Source organism: Phallusia mammillata, chromosome 1, assembly GCF_965637545.1.
Source record: "Phallusia mammillata chromosome 1, kaPhaMamm4.hap1.1, whole genome shotgun sequence".
Lineage (NCBI taxonomy): Eukaryota > Metazoa > Chordata > Ascidiacea > Phlebobranchia > Ascidiidae > Phallusia > Phallusia mammillata.
This window is the reverse complement of record NC_137252.1, coordinates 21,879,329-21,898,921: the sequence shown is the minus strand read 5'-3', so window position 1 is coordinate 21,898,921 and position 19,593 is coordinate 21,879,329. Positions and strand designations below refer to the sequence as shown.

Genomic DNA, 19,593 nt, shown 5'->3' with positions numbered 1-19,593 from the left:
ATGTTCCCGAGATACAGCGGAAAGAGTTTTGCCTACATATTATCACCCTTAACTAATTTGTAACAGGGCCTTAAGTTGGGTACGAACAGCATTAGGTAATTCCGTAGTATTCCGATCGAAAAACATTCGCAAACCAGACCACCTAATCCTATGTCCTCCGCTATAAACAAAGAAGATTTGTCCTGGGAGCAAATTTACGCGTAGAAATTGGATCAATCGATTTTACTGACGTACTAAGGCCTCGCCAGTAGCCAGCATCGATTTGAAGTCTGTATTTTTTTCTTCAACCCACAAAACCCGTAAATTTTGCACTCAAAATGGCGGCCACCAAATTCCTCTCGACTTTTTTGCTCGGATTTGATTGCAGTCTGGAAGATTTCCGTGCGCATTCATGTACCTGCTGCCATATAACTTTACCAGGCGTTTTTTTTGTTGCACATCGAAGTGTGTTTGCCAAGGCGTGATCACATTTCAATGCATGAAGCGAGAACTGTTTTCAGATTGGAGTTTCAGCTCTATCGCATGTACAAAACGATAGCATCGCTTTTGGGATCGTCGCTGCCGAACTTCAAATAAACACGCGGTAACATACGTCAGTCGCCGAGCAAGTAGTCGCAGCGCGCGCTTGTTTATGTTTAATATTCAGCTCATTACAAATTCACGCGCATGCTAGCTGGTGCCCAAGTCGATTTTGCCACTGTCGTTCTATAGCGACGTGCGAAGCCTCCTCACATAAACCACTTTATATTTCCCTTGAATCGAGCGGCAAAATAATTAAGATTGTTTCTCCCGTCGAATGCTTACAGTGTGGTTTTGACCTAATAAACATTCTAAAAATACGCATCAGCAAATAAAACACAAATTATTTTGTTATTTTTGGCCCGTTGCACATTGCGCTTTTGAACAGGCAAGAAACGGTTTTCTGACGTGCCGTAAACTAGCAGTAAAGTGAGTCTAACGTTGGGTATTTGTCTCAAAATTTTCTGATGTACGTGCTTTTTGCGCCAAATTGTTTTTTGTATTGGTTTGCTGTTTTACACAAGTAATGCGCATTTCCATGTTCAACAATAGTAGTGAGATTGTAAAAACGTTTATATTGAGATAGCTAAAAAAAACATATGAAACAAAATGTGTACTCTTCTTAAATCTGCGCAATCTTTTCGAAAAAACAGCGGCACTCTTGGGCACAAAACGTCAGTGGCAACGCTGGTTTCGCAAAAATGTATTTCACGTTGGCAAATTAGAACGCAATTTCGTGCAAAGATTGAAGTTGGATAAACTTCAATCAAATCAGGGACGCGAATTTCAACGCCTCGCAGAATTGCACATTCCACTCTGCGCCAAGTCGGCGACATCGCTTTGCAACACAGCGGGAGTTTGGTTGAAAGGCGCCCTTTCTAAGCACAAAGAACTTGTCGCCAACGTTAATAACGCGCTCCGTCAGCGCGGTCATTCATCATTCTGCTGTGGCTCGCCAGCACACGCGTGTTTTCACTAGCCGTAAATATAATGTTGCGCGCGGGGTGAGCACACACAATTTGGCGCGTTGCAAGAAAGAGAAATAAGAGGTACTGATGCAAAATTACATCGCGCAAGCGTTCCAAACGTTGGTAGTTGGCATACCCTCAGCTGCGCAATGGGAAGCAGATAAAATCGCGTTGCGGGAATTGCGCTTTACGTCGTCGTGTGAACGGGTGAGGTGGTTGTGTTTGCAAGTGGGTTGTGTGGCACACTCCTATTGTGTTGCGAGATCGGGTTTCTTTGGCGGACGAGCGAAGCCACACGCTTCTACCGCAACGATCAAATGCCAACCATTTTGCAGCAGGATCGACCAATCCGCACTCATGCGCATTGACACTGACTGGACCGAATTTGCAGCTGCCTTACTAAAAGCGGTTCCTTGTCTTGCTTAAATTCGACTTCTAACTATACGGAAAACCTGCAATATGGGATACCAAGACACTGTACCACAGTCTATGCCCCATAAGCTGCAGTGTTGTATGTTTGCTTTAGTAACCACTACTTACATTTATGCGTAAGTTCAATCCCGTACAGTGCAATCATTATTTTACGCCAAAGAATAAAATTATTATCTCCCAAATAAATAATTCGTGCTAGGCATCCTTAAATCTACGTGCATTGAAAAAATAGGAGCTTTACCCACATGGCAAGCATTGCCACGACTTTCCGGTTCTAATGCGATTCGTATTATGCGTTTTCTTTATTAGTTGGAAAATCACAGTTTGACAAACGCAGGTCATTGTATTTACTTTTCCTAATGGACTTAAGTCTATTTAAAAAAAATACTTTAAGAAAATCATTCGTTAATTTATGAAACTCGTAAAGCCGTAAATACATGATACAAGAGATTCGTCTAGTGGACGATGTTAACCCAATACAGCTAGGATTTTCAAGGTTTGGAACAAAAATGGCTTTTTCTGCCAATCAGAAATTTTAGTGTTTGCGTTCTTGACACTCGGTCAGCAAAAAATTGAAACAAAATGGGATCCAACACTTTGATCTTAGACGATTGTTTTGAATTTATTCAAGTTTCGATCATCTGTTGAAAGTTGGCTCAACAGTTTGACTGAGAACACATGTACGCGTCAAGAACAATGCCCATTGACATTAATATTTATTCAATCCGTAAATACACGACTTGTGATATGTGTATCACGCTATTACACTGATATGCAGTAAACGAAGTAAAAAAACGCTCCGTTTTCCTGTGGCAATGTTCGGCGCCACTGACGGCCAAAGTTCGCCGTTTCTGTTGTTCGAACAAGAGCCAGGTCTGGCTTGCACAAGGCCTTGTCTACCCAGCGTGACTAATCCGATTTTGATTGCGCCTGGAACCATTTACCGGATGACGTCATCAGTGCTTTACGATACAAATTTCAATTCCTTGCCACCTAAAGCGAGAGAAATGGTATCGCCGTATTTCACTTCAACATTTCATATTGTTCTCCAGGATATAAGTCTCAAAAGCTTTTGGAGTTGGTTAAACTTAGAGTTGAAATCGTTTTTAAATTCACTGCATTTATTTTGCCAAATAATGAATACACATAATCATGTCTTCTTCAAAGTATTCCTATTTTAGATCTTTTTAGGCATTCAGATCCAAGTGTAACCGACAGTTCAAAACTTTCTGTGTTGTGCAGTCACGTGAAAAGAAAACAAAATGGCGGAAAGCCTTAAAATAGCTATTACGGGCGGGACAGCCTTTTTTACTGATAAGCCAATTGACCTTTTTTATCTTCAAGCAAACTGTTTTAAAACAGATACGTTTTCTTTAGTACGCAATCCATTAAAAACTGAAGTAAGTAAGTATGCATTTTTAAACCATGAAAATATTATCATTTTTTGTGTAATACATTTCAGCAAAAAGTTTAGCCTTTATTTGCTGTGGTTCGTTGTGCTGCTTTCGTTTTATACCTACTTTGTTTTGCATCTTCTGTTGTTTTTAAAACATTTAACCCATATTAGCTAACACCGCCATTTTGATATAAAATCGGCAGCCATTTAAGGACAGTGGTGCGACTTGATTGTAAATGCACACGAAGCGGTTTCGATTGACAAAACCAGTCACCTAAACATACACATTTGTGCAATGAACACAAATTTCATTACTGCTACACATTTTCATTGTACTACAGGCCAACTGTCAAGGTTTGACCTTTTTGCCAAGCATTTTGAATTTCAACAGTTAAAAATCCGTGAAAGTAAAATTTAAGTTTGGGGACATTGCAGATGGAATTTATTTTAAAATTGGCAAATTTCACACTTTAATGTGATTCGTCCTGGAAAAAAAACGCATGAACTGATTTAACTATCCAATGGACAAGTCTCTGTAAAACCACGAAATGTTATTAGGTTTGACACGCACATGCTGCTGCAATTAGCAGTTTTTGTGTCGCAAATCAGCCTTACCGAAGAACAAGCCAAAGTTGCGCGGGTCTGTCGTGCACACGTGTGGCGGCAGTACGGCGCTCTCATTGCTTGTCTCTTCTTGTTGAGCAATGCGCTACGCTTCAGCGCTCCGAAAAGGTAAACAACATTAATCTCCCGTTCGCTATGCCGACAAACCCGCGTCGAGCAGCAATTAGGGTCCCAGCACCGTTCCGACTTTGCACGCAACAAGAGCAAAACTCCTTCACAGCTGTTTGGTTTATTTTATTGTGCGCAAGCATTTGCGATGGAGCGTTTCAAAAGGAGTAAACTGTACTAAATTTGGCACAAAGCTCAAATTAAAATAGATTTTCTAGGTCAAGCATCGCAATATGCACTTCGCGCCAATCGTAATTGCCTGTGTTTGGACGTGCTTAACTGGTATTTTAGGGGATTCTGAAATTATCTCTGTGATATCTTTGAACATCAAAATAAAGCACACGCAATGAATAACATGTTAACCAAAGTCATTGGTATTTCACAATGCCATTTAAGCTGCATGTACAAACCATGGCGCAAAAATTGCGCGTGTCAACCGTGATTTAAAGACTGTTAAAACGCAGAGACGTAAAAGTTTGCACAAGTTCTGCAGATAAGGGAATGGTAATGGATCTAATGTATACGCATTAGCATTGGTGCGCTTCATAACAACTTCAGATAAGAGACGATAAGCTTGCACAGACGAACATGGGCAGATTTCCACGTCTAACTCGACCAGTCGGCTTCCAAGTTTTTCGCTATAAAGCCATACATGTCTGCCACCTCTTCGATCTGGTCATAAAATATTTAGTTAAGATTTTTTTACATTTTACAGTAAAAATACTCCGGCAGACTACTGGCAACAATTTGGTCGTCGGTGCGGGCAATCGCAGAGTTTGAAAATAAATCGGTACATTGAATTTCAGTGTCCAAACTTAAAGCCCGAATAAATTTGCTTCAGCAGATGTCTAACTGTTTACTGCAGTAAAGGGTCGTTTTTTGGAGGTCTTGCGACTTTAACCTTTTGGTGACAAAAAGACGACCGCGAACCAACAACTTTTAAATAGCATGTTAGTATTTGCGTAAACTCAAGACGTGGATAAAAATATTTAACGCCCGTAATATTTGCCAATTGATTTGCGCATTTGTATTTTGATTAACTATTGCTGAGTTATGCCGCCGTTTCAGGCAAAACTTTCTGACATTTTGACTGTAAGGAGTGAGTGACTTTAGTATTTGGATATGAAAAATCGCCTAGTGTTAAGAAGGCAACTATGGAACAAGTAAGCTTCAATTTTTCCTGTTCCCTTCTTTGCCGCATAGTAACGTTTATCGCCACAAAACCTTAAATTCAAGTTCTACTCCAATACAAAGATAACACTTACCACTTTAGCCGTCGGTTTTCCGGCCCCGTGGCCTGACTTGGTGTCGACGCGAATAAGTAGTGGGTTTTTTTGTTCTTTTCTTGCACCGATGATGTCTTGAACTTGTGCAATGTACTTGAGCGAATGATGAGGTACAACTCGGTCGTCATGGTCACCCGTCATTAGAAGCAAGGAAGGATACTGCACATTTGCACCACGAGGAACTTGTACGTTATGAATAGGGGAATACCTAGAGGAAACAAATTAACGAGAGCTTTTGTTAAATACATCTTTTTGAAAGCACGTTTTTTTAAAACACCACACTAATTTAAACCTGCAAAATGTCAGGACAATTTGTTAGTACAAGGTTACTAATATGATGTAGCAATACTGAATCATAGTATATACGTCAAAAAATTATCACACAACCATCAATAAGCTGGAAAACATTTGACAAAACTTCTTACAAACTGTCTAATTATACAAACAAATAGCAGGTCATAGACTTCTACCGCGTCTTAATATTATGATCGGAAATTAAATTCTTTCTGCCATGCCTCGATTAGCGAATAAAATTCCGTTACATGCAAGAGGTGCGACAAGTTAATTGAAATAATGAGTAGGTTTTAGACGCTTAATAGTTGGGCGACGTTTTGTTGCGATTTTTGCGGTTAAAGCTAGTGCGTTCACACACAATTTAGCGCAACAAAACAACAGACAGAACACTAAACCATTAAATAAATAAGACAGTGCTAGGTTTTCCATTAGATTAGCTGCTTACCGGTTTAAGTTCGACCACATAAGTTGACTGTTTTAGACGCAAAATAAGACATAATATTGGATTTGAAACGTTAAAATATAAGGAGCCCAGAAAGTGTACAGTTTCCACAAAACATGTAACAAATTCAAATAATAAAAAGCAGAAAAAAGTACACGTAAATGTTCGTCAATCGAAGACAGGGCTGTGATACAAGTTTTAAATGCTGCATTTGACTTCACATTTTCCATACTTTGCTTATAATGGGTCGGATAACATTACATCTACATTAATTTTGTACGTTCTCGTACTTTTTTGCAAGTCTTTACTTTCCTTGTGAAAAAAAAACAGGTAAATATTAAAAACTGGAATCCTGGCATGGAGTTAAACCGAAACTTCCTCAGCAAAATTGCCTTGACAGAACATTTCACAACAAAAACCAAATAACACGCAAACATGGGTGAATTTTTAATGATTAATCCACACAGACGATAAAATTTATGTCTGCAAATAAATAATCCGGTTTTAAGGCCGGTCGTATAATTCAAACGTTACGGTCTGATGAGACAAGCAACTATTTTTGATTTACTGCTAATTATACCTTTTCAGTCTTTTTTAGCGGTAAGGTCATGGATAGTTCAAGACGTTCAAGAGATGTTTAGGCCTATTGTGTTACCCAGCGGTAAGGTTAAGTACAACAAAAAAGTATCCAAACGTCTTTACCCTCCCAACAAACGTTTGTCACATTCACCCATTGCATCTAACGTTTTCAATTAGGTTTATCACTCGTCGTACTCCGTTTGTTGATTTAAACATTAAAAACAGATTTTACAGCTGAGCAGCGTTGTTTGGGCTATTCAGTAACTTTCAGTTCTAAAGTATTCTGCAATATTTTTACTTTTCAGCGCATTAACTTCATCATCAAAGTTGGGTATGTTTTGACATTTTAAGTTACAGCTGAACTTTGCAATATTCTTTCAATATTTCAAAGTCTCTTGTGGTGCGGCGCTTTTACTCGTCTTAGCAAAGTTTAGGTCGTCGGAGACCTAATATAAACATTATTCTGTCCAGCCTCAATAGAAAGCTGATGATGTGAGGTTTTGTCTGATCACGTGATCTTGGATGATGCTATCACGTGTCAATATATAAACATGGCGAGAATTTACAGTCGGATTTATGATAACGTCTTCGTGCATCCTTGTCGAATCTAATTAAGCCACTTTTCCGCGAAATCTGATTACAACGACTTGGCTGTGGCCGAAAAAACAAACGCGTAGTCTGATAGTCACGTGACAAAAATGGCGTCAGCTCTTTAATGGTGACACATCGATTTGTGGTATTTTGCACTTTATCAGTAAATAAACTGTCACATGTTGTGTGGTTTCACAGTTTTTTTTAGATACAATGCAGTTTCGTTACGTTTGCGCGACCAAAAAAAGAAGTTCATGAGTTTTCCACCTTGTTCTTGTCACTAATAAATTTTTAAGCGTTTTCAGCAACTGGAACATATAACTCACAGTAAAAGCTGTTTTTTTAATCAAGACGACGAAAATAAGTTTTTTTGAGTGTTTGTTCATTTGTTCTTAAAAAGCTAACGTGCAACTGAGTTTGTAGTATGAATGTTTATACCTGTACAATATTTAATGTAAACTGCAGGACAGTGGAAAAAAAGTCAATATGACTAATTACAAGCTTCTGGAATTACCGTCGAAACCCCTTTATGATTGGCGAATAAAAAAAGTTTACACCCCCTAAAACTAGAATAGAATCTAGAATAGAACCTAGACAGGGATATAAGATTTAGCAAACAGTTCGCCGCTATACTCAGTTTCATTTTTACTCATCAAGCAACAAAAAACCCTGTCAACCTAACTTACTTGAAAAGACACTCGAATTGTTCCTTATCTTCGTCGGCACAGCCAAAGTCAGTTTTCCATGCATGCCCGATCGTGTACTTGTGAAACTTGAGCATATCCATCACTCTGCAAATATCGAGCATTTCAGTTTTTGCTCTTAGCACCTAGATTTGTGACGTCATCAATCACATTTTTTGGCACAAAAAATTCCGCCGAATCTCAAGCGTGAATGAGACGACTGTTCATTTCACACTTGTGGTTGGGTTAACTTTCCGATTATTTCAGGACAATAGAATGCTTTAAATGCTGGTCGTATAATTGGTTTTTATATCGTTTCTGAGACTTGGGGACACGTTAAAAGTAACTTAGTCCGTAGTAAAAAGCAATTTGGGCCGTTTATATAGTGAGCTTGTATGTGGTTAGTATAAAATCTGCGCGGATTCATGCAAAAATCAATGCAAGCAGCAAACGTTCGTTTGTGATTTCTACTTTGAAAGGTTTAATGAAGCAAATAGCAAAATGTACGAATGAGCGCCAGTTAATTCATACCATACAAACAAATTAGGCCTAAACGAGAGCGCGACACGTTTTCAGCTATACTCATGAGTTTGTTTAAAGTTGGCCGCGGTAAGCTTGAATTGTATACAGCAGTGGTCCCCAGCTGTGGTAGGGGTATACCAATAATTGGTACGCAAGCTTACATCAGTTGACCAGAGTTTATAAAAAAAAACATAATTAGCATGAATCTTTCAGAAAGAGCACTGTGCATTGTGGCAAAGCTATTTTTATTTACATTGGGCATACGCTTGTACGATAACAAGACTGATCGCTGATAACAGCCTTTGTAGTCATTTTCTGGATGTCTGTGATACGCCTACGCTATAGGAAATCTTTAATTCTGTTTTAACCTTTTTTTTCTGTTACTCCTAATAACAACCAAATGCTATTTGTTTACCCACTTTTCAAAAAGCTACCAACTAACAGGAAGATGTCACAGAACCTAAAAATGATAATGTAATTACCTTCTGCACAATGTCAAGATACTTTTTCGGGGGTAATTTTGTTAACCACCGGTTGGGAGTCACTGATTTAAGTTACTTAAATCACTACTTAAATTAAGTAAGCTTAGTACGTGAGCTGGACAAGCGCTACCAAAAAAGCAATTTTCTTACCCGACTTGGGCGACTGCGCACCCAAACAGCTGTGGTTTTTGGTTGATACAAGCTGCGACTAATAATCCACCATTAGAACCTCCGTTTATTGCAATCCTGCCAAAAAATATTAACACTTTTTCAACGCGTTTAACCGAATGGCCAAGATTCGAAATGTTACCATATTTACGTATATTAACAAATGACATGTAATGTATATATGTTTGATTCAGGATAAAAAAACAGTTTTACAACATTAACATTAGGTCCTGGATTTTTGACAAGATTCTGTTCATCAGCCTCACACAAATTGCGCAACTCGTTAAATCGGTCATGCTTGACATCAAAACAACGACGCACTTTGCCGCGTCATAGCACTCGAGCGCTGCGCTTAATAATATTTAACCAAGCCGACAATTGATAAGTGACTATGAAAAGTTAAACACACCCACGCACATCTCATTCATAAATATTTGCCATCGTGATACGTAACACGGGAAATTCCCGCGCACTTTATCTTTCAACTTTGGCAAAATAGGAAAAAAATGCATGATTATTGTCAGTGTTGGATTAAGGGTCTGCTGGCCTGTAGGCACATTTTATAAGTGGCCCGAAAATCAGGGTTGCCAACTAAAAAAATAGAATTATTAGTGTTGCCAAATCATTGTCACAAAGATCGTTGTTGTAAAGTGGCCTGGATTTTTGACTGGCCTGTAGGCACGTGCCTACTTTGCCTAATGGTTTATCCGGCACTGATTATTATCGGACTGCAGCAGCAATGTACCATTCGGACTCGTAATTCCGAAACAATTTGCAACGTAATTGAGATTATACATAATAAGAAATTAAATGACCATGTCAAGACATATTATTTTCATAATACAATACCGTTCAGTACAGGGATCAGATGACAACGCACAATCAAAATCTGTTTGTTTTTTTATTAGCTGACAGTACAATTGCAACATCTAACGCAACACAACAAAGACAGACAATTAGTTAATTTAGACATGAAACCTACTTTTGAGGACTCGTATACTTTTGGTCGGTAAGATATTTAGCTGCAGATTGAAAATCATCAAAACAATTTTGTTTATTCTTGAGACTTCCACTTTTGTGCCAAGTTTCGCCATATTCACTGCAAAACGCATGGTAAATTTAAAAAGCTCGCATGTGGAACTACATGAAGTACAATACATATACTATTTATTTGTTTCAGTTGGAAGTTTAACTGCATGTTAAAATACACAAAAACATATTTTGAACTTAGTACTAGGTTTTGTAAAGAACGGCTGATGTGAATCACGCATAGACAAGTACGGAACATACGACATACCCTCCTCCACGAATATTCGCTATAGCGACAATCCCTCCGAGATTTTGCATGAAAATGACTCGAGACACGCTGTAGCTTGGCGTAATTGAAATATTAAAACCGCCATATCCGTACAATAACGTTGGATGACTGCCGTCCAACTCTATTCCCTTTGAAAAGTTATACTTTGCAGGTTTATATTGTAACATGGTGATGAATAAGATAAAAGTAATTGCATCAATTTTTACATTCAAACATATACAGTGACATAAAGAGTTAAATTGAAAACATTTGTTTTACATTAAACAAACTTGTACGGAAGTGACGCATTTTCGGTAATCACATTGAACGCATTTGTTTCAAAACACAAATACTGTTATACTTACAATTTACAGCATTACCGACCTTTTTGTGTGTAATAAACATCGGAATTTTTGTTCCATCATTGCTAGAGTAAAACACCTGTTCGGTTTCAAACAACGAGCCATCGAATCCCTTTACTTCAATTTTACGAAAAATCTTAAAAGAAACAAAACCATTGCATTCTCTACAAATTTTGTTTATATTCTAGAATCGAGGCAGGTTTTTATGAATATATTTACTTACACTGGGCTTTTTATCTCCGCTTTCAAAGTCATATCGATAGATGATCCCTGGAGTGAGAAATGACATAAACATGAAAAAGATTTCCGAATGCTTCTTTTTGCCAGAAAATCCCACCACAGTGCCGACATCCAGTGGCAGGTTTTTTATTAAGGAACCATTTCCAAGATGACGCACTTCTAGAACATTCTGCAGAAGTTAATTGAAACTGGTTTTTAATCTCTTAACAAACATACAGAAGTTTTGGTCCTCGGAAGTGGTATAATAACTGTTGTGTTGTACATCGTTTCAAACATTATCATCACGTGTAAGTTTGCTTGGAACTGAATTTATTAAACCTTTGGCGAGTCGGGGCGAGTAAAAGAAAGGCTAGTTGCGAAAATTGTATTTGCTGTGTTAAGCAACGATGTTGTATTAAAGACAACATAACATAACACAACATAAAAAACTAAAAATTGCCAGCATACACCTGTATTTATGATACACTTACCTTGACATCCCGCAGGTATGAAACAATCAGTTTGTCTCCATTCACGCATGTCGCCCATTCTAAAACATCCTTTTCATTCTCTCCAAGTAATTCCTTCCAATTATCCTGCAGACGCACACAATGTTGAATATTTGTTTTTCTTTTGTGCACGAAATCTTTGATCAACCAGAGATGATATTAACACTGTACGTTGCTGCTTTTAGTGCAAAAATTGGCGTGAGCAACAAAATTACATGTGAAATACGATTACGCGTTGTTTTTTAAACATATTAATGTTTCCATTAATAAAACATGAAGTCAGGCAATAAAATTATGAATAAAACGTAGGAGTACTATTTGCCGCGAAGCGAGATAGGTAAACAATGAAATGTACCGATTAAGCTGCAAGGGTGTTGATGAAACGTAAAAGGCACGAACTTAAAATGTTAGACAATCAAAATTGGGTGTAAAGGTGACATTAAAACACAAAACACAGCTCTAGCAGAAAATCGCTACCTTTATGTACTGACGACCTAGAGGTTTGCAAAACCGGTTTGTTCTCGGTATTGGTGTGAATTCGGTTTTAGTATCTGTTGCTTTTTTTGGCAAACAAAAACTTGTGGGTTGAACTTAGCTCATGACACCACTTATTGTTTTGGAATAGCGCATTCAGGAATATTAATATAGAACAACGCATTTGATTCGTTGCAAGTTCGCCACAGAAAAAATACATTTACCTTATGTGGGATCGAAATATCGATATTGATCAACTTGTACCGGGGAGCATCCAAGTTGGTTTTAAAAGTAAAAACCACGCCTTCATTTGTGATGTACTGGAAGTAAAAATACGATGTGTATGCTTTATTAATACATAATTTCTATGTTTGAAAAAGCTAAGATAAGAGTAAAGTTTTGCGCAAACACCATTCACATTTTTGAGGTCAGTGCTGTTTTTTCAAACAGGCAGTGTGCTTAAAAAGTTTAGTAAATTTGCAATTGAATATACTAGATGAATTGGATTTATATTATTACCAACATGCCAACACAAATAACATAAATATGATGCTTTTGGGTATTTGACCTGTCAAATAAAATATGGTCAATTGACCGGTCAAATACTTCAAAATGGTCAAATACTATGCACACTATTAAATTGCAGTTTTAGTTTAAAGTTGGAAGTTAAATCTTCTTTTAAACCATAAGTAAGTAAAGGGCGAGCCCCCCTTTTTTTTCTTTTTTTCCGTCTAATGCGGATTTGTTCCCACGTTTTGGTCAAAAAAGAATAGTTCAAACTTTTTCAAATGTACACATATTATAGATATTGGTCTAAAGATGGTCTATGTGAATTTTGACCCTGTTTAATCCCTTGGTTCACGCACAGCCCCCTCCCCCCCCCCTGTTTTTTTGCAATTATATGACAATAATGATGCAAAAAGAATATGGACAAAACTTTTAAAGTTGGGTTAAGGCTAAAGTTGGTTAAGTTTTTCCTTAAGAATCTAAAAATAACCAGGATGTTTGTTTACCATAAATCCGCACAAACGCGCCTGTGGGGACCCATTCGTTTTTGCTTGCAAAAACAATCATATGTGTAGATCAAATGATGGGTATAGTAAATTGGTAAATATCTAACAATGATTGTGCCCTATTCTTACTGTTACCAAATCGCATATGCATGGGGACCCATTAGATTATGCTTGCAGAAACAATTATGTTATAAAGTGCCAGGAAAAAGATAGGGCCCCAATGAAATGTAGGTGCCAAATATATATCCATTATAAATATAGTAAATGGTATATGTGATACATCGTTAAATATGATGTAGTATATATAAACTGGCAATATATAGGAAAACCACTATTCTAGTATTCTGACTGCATCACATTTCCTTACCTCCCCAATGGCCCCACCAGTGTGCCTGTATATTTGATTCATTAATTACACTGAAATTCACAAATAAAATAATTTTGGGGCAATTATAAGCTAAATATCTGCAAACAATTTTTTGATCAATTACAGAAAAAGTACTGTACGTCTACAAGTTTACACAGCTGCTTTAAAATACTTTAGATTTTTTATCTGTCAGTCAAAAAGTGCAAGTAAATTAAGCCATGATGTGAGTGATGTTTTTTATGGAATGATGATGTTGTTTTTGATTGCGCTGCAGATCTTAACTGCAAATAAAAAATATGTCCCCTAATTGTGTTGGCATTTATTTCTGATGAAAAAAAAATGATCAATTGACCGACTTGCCAACCCTACATTTTGTAAAGACTTACATCATATTCAGCATCAAAATTATCAACCAGTTTCACCCAGTCTGGTTTCTGGGATATTCCATCAGGTAGTGTTCGCAAGTCAATATACCACAGTTTATTGACTGGATCACAACCCTCACTAATTGCAAGCAGAGCATAATCTCCATCATCTGTGATTGTAATGCCACTGCACGAAAGTAAAAGAAAACTAGAAACGTGGCTCAGCACATTTTGTTGTTGCATTTACACTATAACCTATTTGAAAACATAAATATATTTCCTATGCTTATTTTGTATTGGGTCCCATATTAGCCATCGTCTTTTATAACTTTAGTTGTTTCTGCAGGCAAACTCATGGGTCCCCACACATGTAAAGTTAAAAATAGTGCATTTCCGACAATGTTTTATAAACTTTAGGGGGCTAGTAAGGTTACTGGTGTTTGACACACAAACTAAAAAAATATGAAACCTCAATGACTCAATCTATAGTACTGCAAAATTTCAGCCCAAACTGACAATGTTTAAAATTTCGACCACTAGAGGTGTTTTGAGCAACAACCATTAATGCTTCTGATGTCATAGGGCTTTAACAACCTGCTAACTGCCATGGTGCAAAAACGTCCACAAAGCAACCCACCAATAAGTAACGTACAACTGGTTGCCCTTGTGAGAGTAGCATAACACACAAATACGTTTTACACTTTGGAGGCTTGTGGGGTAAATGTTGGGGCTACAGGGAACACAACAATCGACACCTATAAATGTCATACTCTACAAGCTATCCAAATTTCAGCCAATTCCGACATTGTTTACAAACTCACCCATTTTAAGTGGCTAGCGGGGTAAATACTGGGGTTATCAACAAAAATGTAGTGGTATGCACACCTACATAACTATATCTACCATCTGTGTAAATTTCATCCAAATCCATCAAACATTTGATGAAAAAAATGGGTCAGACAAACTTTGGGAAGAAAAAAAAGAAAAGAAAAAAAAATCGAGTAAAATCAATATGTGTCCCCTTTAGGGAAGGGGACCCATAATTCAGTAATTTGTTGTAAAATCACAGGGGCAAAACTTTGTAACCAATGTTTATATATTTACCATTAAATGGCAGGCTAAGCTTGATCCAGACAGTTGTTTTTAAAATAGTATTTAGAGTTAGTTACTTTTATCATGCTGACTGTTATTATTTCTTAGTTATTCTACAACAGTTTAATGGTCTGCGTCACACATTAACATGAATCTATTGCTTACATTGACAAGAAATGGGTTGTGATTTCAATTGTGATATGTCACCTAAAACACCATAACCAAATCTGCAACTTAACATTAATCACAAGGGCTATTGTTATTGTTGTAAGAAATTATGCCATAGTTTTACAACTACTATAGCATACTTAAAATAATGTGAAATGAAGGTCATTTAGTTAAACAGGTGCAGGTGAAAAGTATCCAGAACTGTCTCACAATGTGAAGTAGTTTTTGTGTAATTTTGAAAAAAACATTTAGTGCTGAATATGTACTTTATTTTAGGAACACTATACATGGACTTGAAAAGTAGTTTATTTACAAACATTACTGCCAAGGTAGTGGTGTATATAGAATACATCGTTCAGATGTTTCGACAATCACTGATGATGACAACAGAGATTGTCGAAATGTCTGAATGATGTATTCTATATACACCACTACCTTGGCAGTAATGTTTGTGATTAAACTAATGTAATTTTTTAATTTGCCAAAAAGATGCTTATTACCTCATCCAATTCGGATTTTCAGGAAATTCAGCAAAAAGTACATCCTCACTTTGCTTTGTTCCTAGACGGTGATAAAACAACTAGAAATACAAAAAAAAACATTTTTCTACAGTGTTTTTGGAGTTTGTCATTTAAAAGTTTTCATTTTCTGTCTTAAAATATTTAAAGGTAGCAAATACGTCGGGTGGCTTAGGATGGCTAAATACAGGGGTGTCAAACTCGCGGCCTGCGGGTCGCATGCGACCCACAAAGCCCTCCAATGTGACCCACGAACACTCAACAACAATTGTATTATTTTATCAGATATTGTGCGGCTGTGGACATGTTCATTAAAATATATGTACTGGCGGCCGTGACGCAATTAAAACTCTTTTGCCAAATATTTGATTTTTAAACTGCTCTAAACAGATTTTGTGGTACTGAAAAGAGTATTACCAGCCTAATAGCCATATGCGTCAGACTTTTTGTACGCCTATTGTGTGCAAACAATGCGAAAAAACGGGTACCACCAGGGTCACAGTATAGATTATGATGTAATAAACAATTAAAACTGATCTTCATATTGTGCAACTCACTCTGTGCACCAAGTTGGAAATTAATTGGGCTTTCGGGGCGTCAATAGTTGGTATATATGTGATATAAACTTATTTCATTACATCTGTAATTTTAAAATAAAAACCAGCAGGTAATTGGCGGCTGTTGGTGAAATAAGGATCTGCGATGCGGCCGCAGCAGCAAAAAGGTTGTTTAAGTGTATAAAACTAGATTAAAAACCACATGCGGCCCTCGTCATAATTTCCAAACTGCAATGTGGCCCCCGAACCCCACGAGTTTGACACCCCTGGCTTAATACATATTGCCATTGCACATGGAGTTTGACCTACTTTGAAACATATTGCTTATACCTATTAAATAAGAGGTCCCATATTAGCTAATGTTCAGTATAACCCTTGTTTGTTTCTGAAGGCAGAAACTCATGGGTACTCACACAGGCAAATTTGTAAATAATGCATTTCAAGAGTTAGTTATGAGAAAGTTTGTAGTAGTGTTGTGATTTATATTAAACACAGTGATTGATATATATTATACTAATCATGCTTTATGAAGCACAAACTATCAATTCTTGCTCAAGTCAGACATTGTTTGCATGTTGATATGTTTTAAAGGGCAGATGGCTAGTGATATGATTCTTCAAATGAATAAAATAACCAACCACAATAACCCAAACTACAGTCATTGAAAATACAATCCAATTTGTCGCACACACGCACTGCTTAAATTTAAAAATATTTTTGTGCATCAAATAGAATTGCTGAAGCACCTACTTTTTGATTCACATTTGAAGTTGTTTCTGTGCCATCTGTTTTTCCTTCTTGTTCCAAATAACACTAACAAATACAGGAAATAAAGCAAAGGTTGAAATCAGATTGGTACTTTATTATTGTCAATGCCTGAAAAATAGTTAATAAGAGTTTCCCAGTTCATTTGCTGTCACGAAGATAGTTTAAACCAGGGTTGCCCATCCTGTCCATTGCTATTGACTGGTCAATCTCAGACTGATCCTAAGTCGATCGCAAGTGATGTTTTGTAACACGTTTTTGAACATGAATGGCTCTATTGTGGGAATCATGTTCCAACCACTAATGCTCAGCAGGCGCTTTTAATACATCACAAAATAATAGTTGCAGTAATTGTTACTTTGGTAGTTGCTCTGTATTTTTAAAACAAATCGCTCTCTTGGCCTTACCAATCAAACTCATAATTTTGGCTTATTTTTTCCCATATATTGCAATTTAAACATTAACCGGAGTTAAACTATTAAAATTGCTAATAATTCTAAAAACAAGAAAACAAAAAAAAGGAAATCTTACATTGTAGAATAAGCCTTTATGATCGTGGGTCCAAGACATACACGAAAATTTGACTCTTTCGAGGACATCAGGTAAATCCTGATTATTCTCCACATTTTTAAACTGAAACAGTAATTATCATATTGAATAATACTGCTTTAAAACCATTCTTTTATTATTACCTTTATTGTTACCCAGTCAGAACCACTGGAACTCAAACCGTACGCAAAAAATTTTCCATTTTCTGAAAATGAGTAACCACGTAATGACACTGTTCCATCTTCTGACAATGTATTTGGATCAAGAAAAGTTGTTGGAGTGCTCTCTAATGTATCTTGCTTATACATGACACTGAAACAAATTTTATGCTGCTTTAAAACTTATTATTTGCTAATACAGTACTTGCTTTGTAGCATCACCTGTTTACTTAAATTCAACAATAAATTATTTCCTCTTTTGATAAAAACATCTTGATCATCAGCATTTTGGATAAAATTTGTGCTATGCCTGACAACTAACCCTGGTTGCCAATTACCTTTGGTTTTGCAATCCAGTATTTAGGAAGAAGAAATAGTTAGAACCTTGTTTCTTTGGACAGGAATATTTCGGATAGTTGTACAGCTCAGTCATCCTGATCAAAACCATTTTTTAACAAACTGTGCCGGGGGTCAATACTCAATACTACAAAATATCTGTTTTAAACTGTATTTTAAAAAAACATAAACTTTTAATGAAGCCCGGAAGATAATTCAAATATGTTTGGTTGTTAGATTTCAAAAGTATGCTTTATTGTAAATTCAAGCTTTGTTGTATTGTTTCTGACTAATACATGAGTGTCTGGTGTAATCTAGTGCAGTGCTCTTCAACCGGGGTTCCATGGAACCCTAGGGTTCCGTACAACCCTTACAGGGGTTCCAACATGAATGATTCATAATGTCATTGTTGTGAACAGCAATGCTCGCCTGTACGATCTAGTTAATCTTGGTTACACCATTGATCAACTGCGACGTAATAAACACAGTCTTGACACACTTTGGCTAAGTTGCGAGATAAATGTAGAAACGACCGATCCAAGTAACATGGCAATGCGTTTCAGTGAATCGTTTAATTGAAGTCAACTTTTGCGCTTGGGGTGTGCTAAGTAAAAATGCATGTTTTTTCTGTGATACTTGTATTACATTAAAATTATTTTATGGGGTGCCGCAAAGTTTGACAAAACACTTTGAGGGTTCCGTGCCACTAAAAAGGTTGAAGAGCACTGATCTAGTGTAAATGTTTGAATATTGTTATCATGCGAACCACTAAACTTCTTTTTTGCTCAGGCTGGCATACAACATGCAAACCTTACTAGGGTTTCAAAAATTTGTTTGTATCATTTTAACTTGCACAACTATTCTGAATAAAATGCATCGGGTATTTACAAAAATGGTTGGATTTTTTCAAGTACAGTGCATTTGAAAGATTATTAGTTTTGCAATATACTTACAGCTGTAGCATGCTTCTTTCATTTTTTGCTGGCCACAAATGACTTGTATCAAATAAATATGGTATATGTTACCTTTCGCAAAATGGATTTCTGGCTGGACAATTTTGCAAATAGGGCATTGTAATTTTGTTTTGTTCTTCGACAAATCCTTTTGTTTCTTCACTGTCAGGATCTTCCATCCATGTATAATGGTCGCAAACCTTGGTCAAAACAAACATAAATTGTAATGCAAATTTGACTACCACATTGGTAAGTAACTAAGAAATTATAAATATTTGTATACTTCATGAATCAAAACAAAATTTAAAGTTTATAGCACCAGACTACAGGGGTCACCAAGCTCATCCAGCCCTCAATGAAACTCAAAAACATATCCACAGTTCCAGGACTAAACCATAACTTTTTGCTTTTTAAAAGTTTTTATACGATTTTGTTTTGTGTGCAAATACTTTTTGTAAAGCTTTTGCCCATGACACAGAAAAGGGCTACATCCAGGAAATGCTGCATTTAGACATTCAAGTTATATTCGCCCCCAAGTCTTTCTTAAACCTATCTGGCCTGCTGTGATAAAAGTTGGTGACCCCTGCTTTAATGTGGTCAAATCACTTGGACATAAAACATTTCATAGCATAGAAATGCAAAACTTTTATTTTGCAACATAAAATAAAATACAACATAAATCCTCCTAATACTTTTTTACCTTTGTTCCATGAAAATCATCAATGCATTTGTTGTCTTTCCTTGCTTTTGGGTAATTGTATGCCATTTTGACCTAAACTAAACAGACTGATTGTTTT

At 36.7% G+C, this 19,593-nt stretch overlaps 1 protein-coding gene across 1 annotated transcript; it reads right to left on the bottom strand.

Annotated features, from left to right (window-relative positions):
• Positions 1 to 4,152: 4,152 nt before the first annotated feature.
• On the bottom strand, positions 4,153 to 19,573 carry LOC145204405 (prolyl endopeptidase-like). Its single transcript, XM_080076938.1, has 18 exons — positions 19,497 to 19,573; positions 18,869 to 18,996; positions 17,846 to 17,941; positions 17,493 to 17,661; positions 17,332 to 17,433; positions 16,786 to 16,848; positions 15,461 to 15,540; positions 13,722 to 13,887; positions 12,180 to 12,275; positions 11,464 to 11,568; positions 10,977 to 11,162; positions 10,776 to 10,889; positions 10,392 to 10,540; positions 10,077 to 10,193; positions 9,077 to 9,172; positions 7,926 to 8,030; positions 5,313 to 5,541; positions 4,153 to 4,719 (listed from the first exon to the last, which is right to left on the bottom strand). Exons 1-18 carry the CDS (start codon positions 19,560 to 19,562, stop codon positions 4,654 to 4,656), a joined length of 2,133 nt encoding a protein of 710 aa, XP_079933064.1. The 5' UTR covers positions 19,563 to 19,573; the 3' UTR covers positions 4,153 to 4,653.
• Positions 19,574 to 19,593: the final 20 nt, after the last annotated feature.

What these genes read in the sequence shown, in the direction of transcription:
- LOC145204405 (XM_080076938.1), bottom strand. Translation starts at nt 19,562, where the DNA reads ATGGCATACAATTACCCAAAAGCAAGGAAAGACAACAAATGCATTGAT. An exon ending in GAAAATCCGAATTGGATGAG is followed by an intron (nt 13,888 to 15,460) that starts GTAATAAGCATC and finishes ACTTTCGTGCAG; the next exon opens with TGGCATTACAATCACAGATG. An exon ending in ATTTTGATGCTGAATATGAT is followed by an intron (nt 12,276 to 13,721) that starts GTAAGTCTTTAC and finishes TTTTACTTCCAG; the next exon opens with TACATCACAAATGAAGGCGT.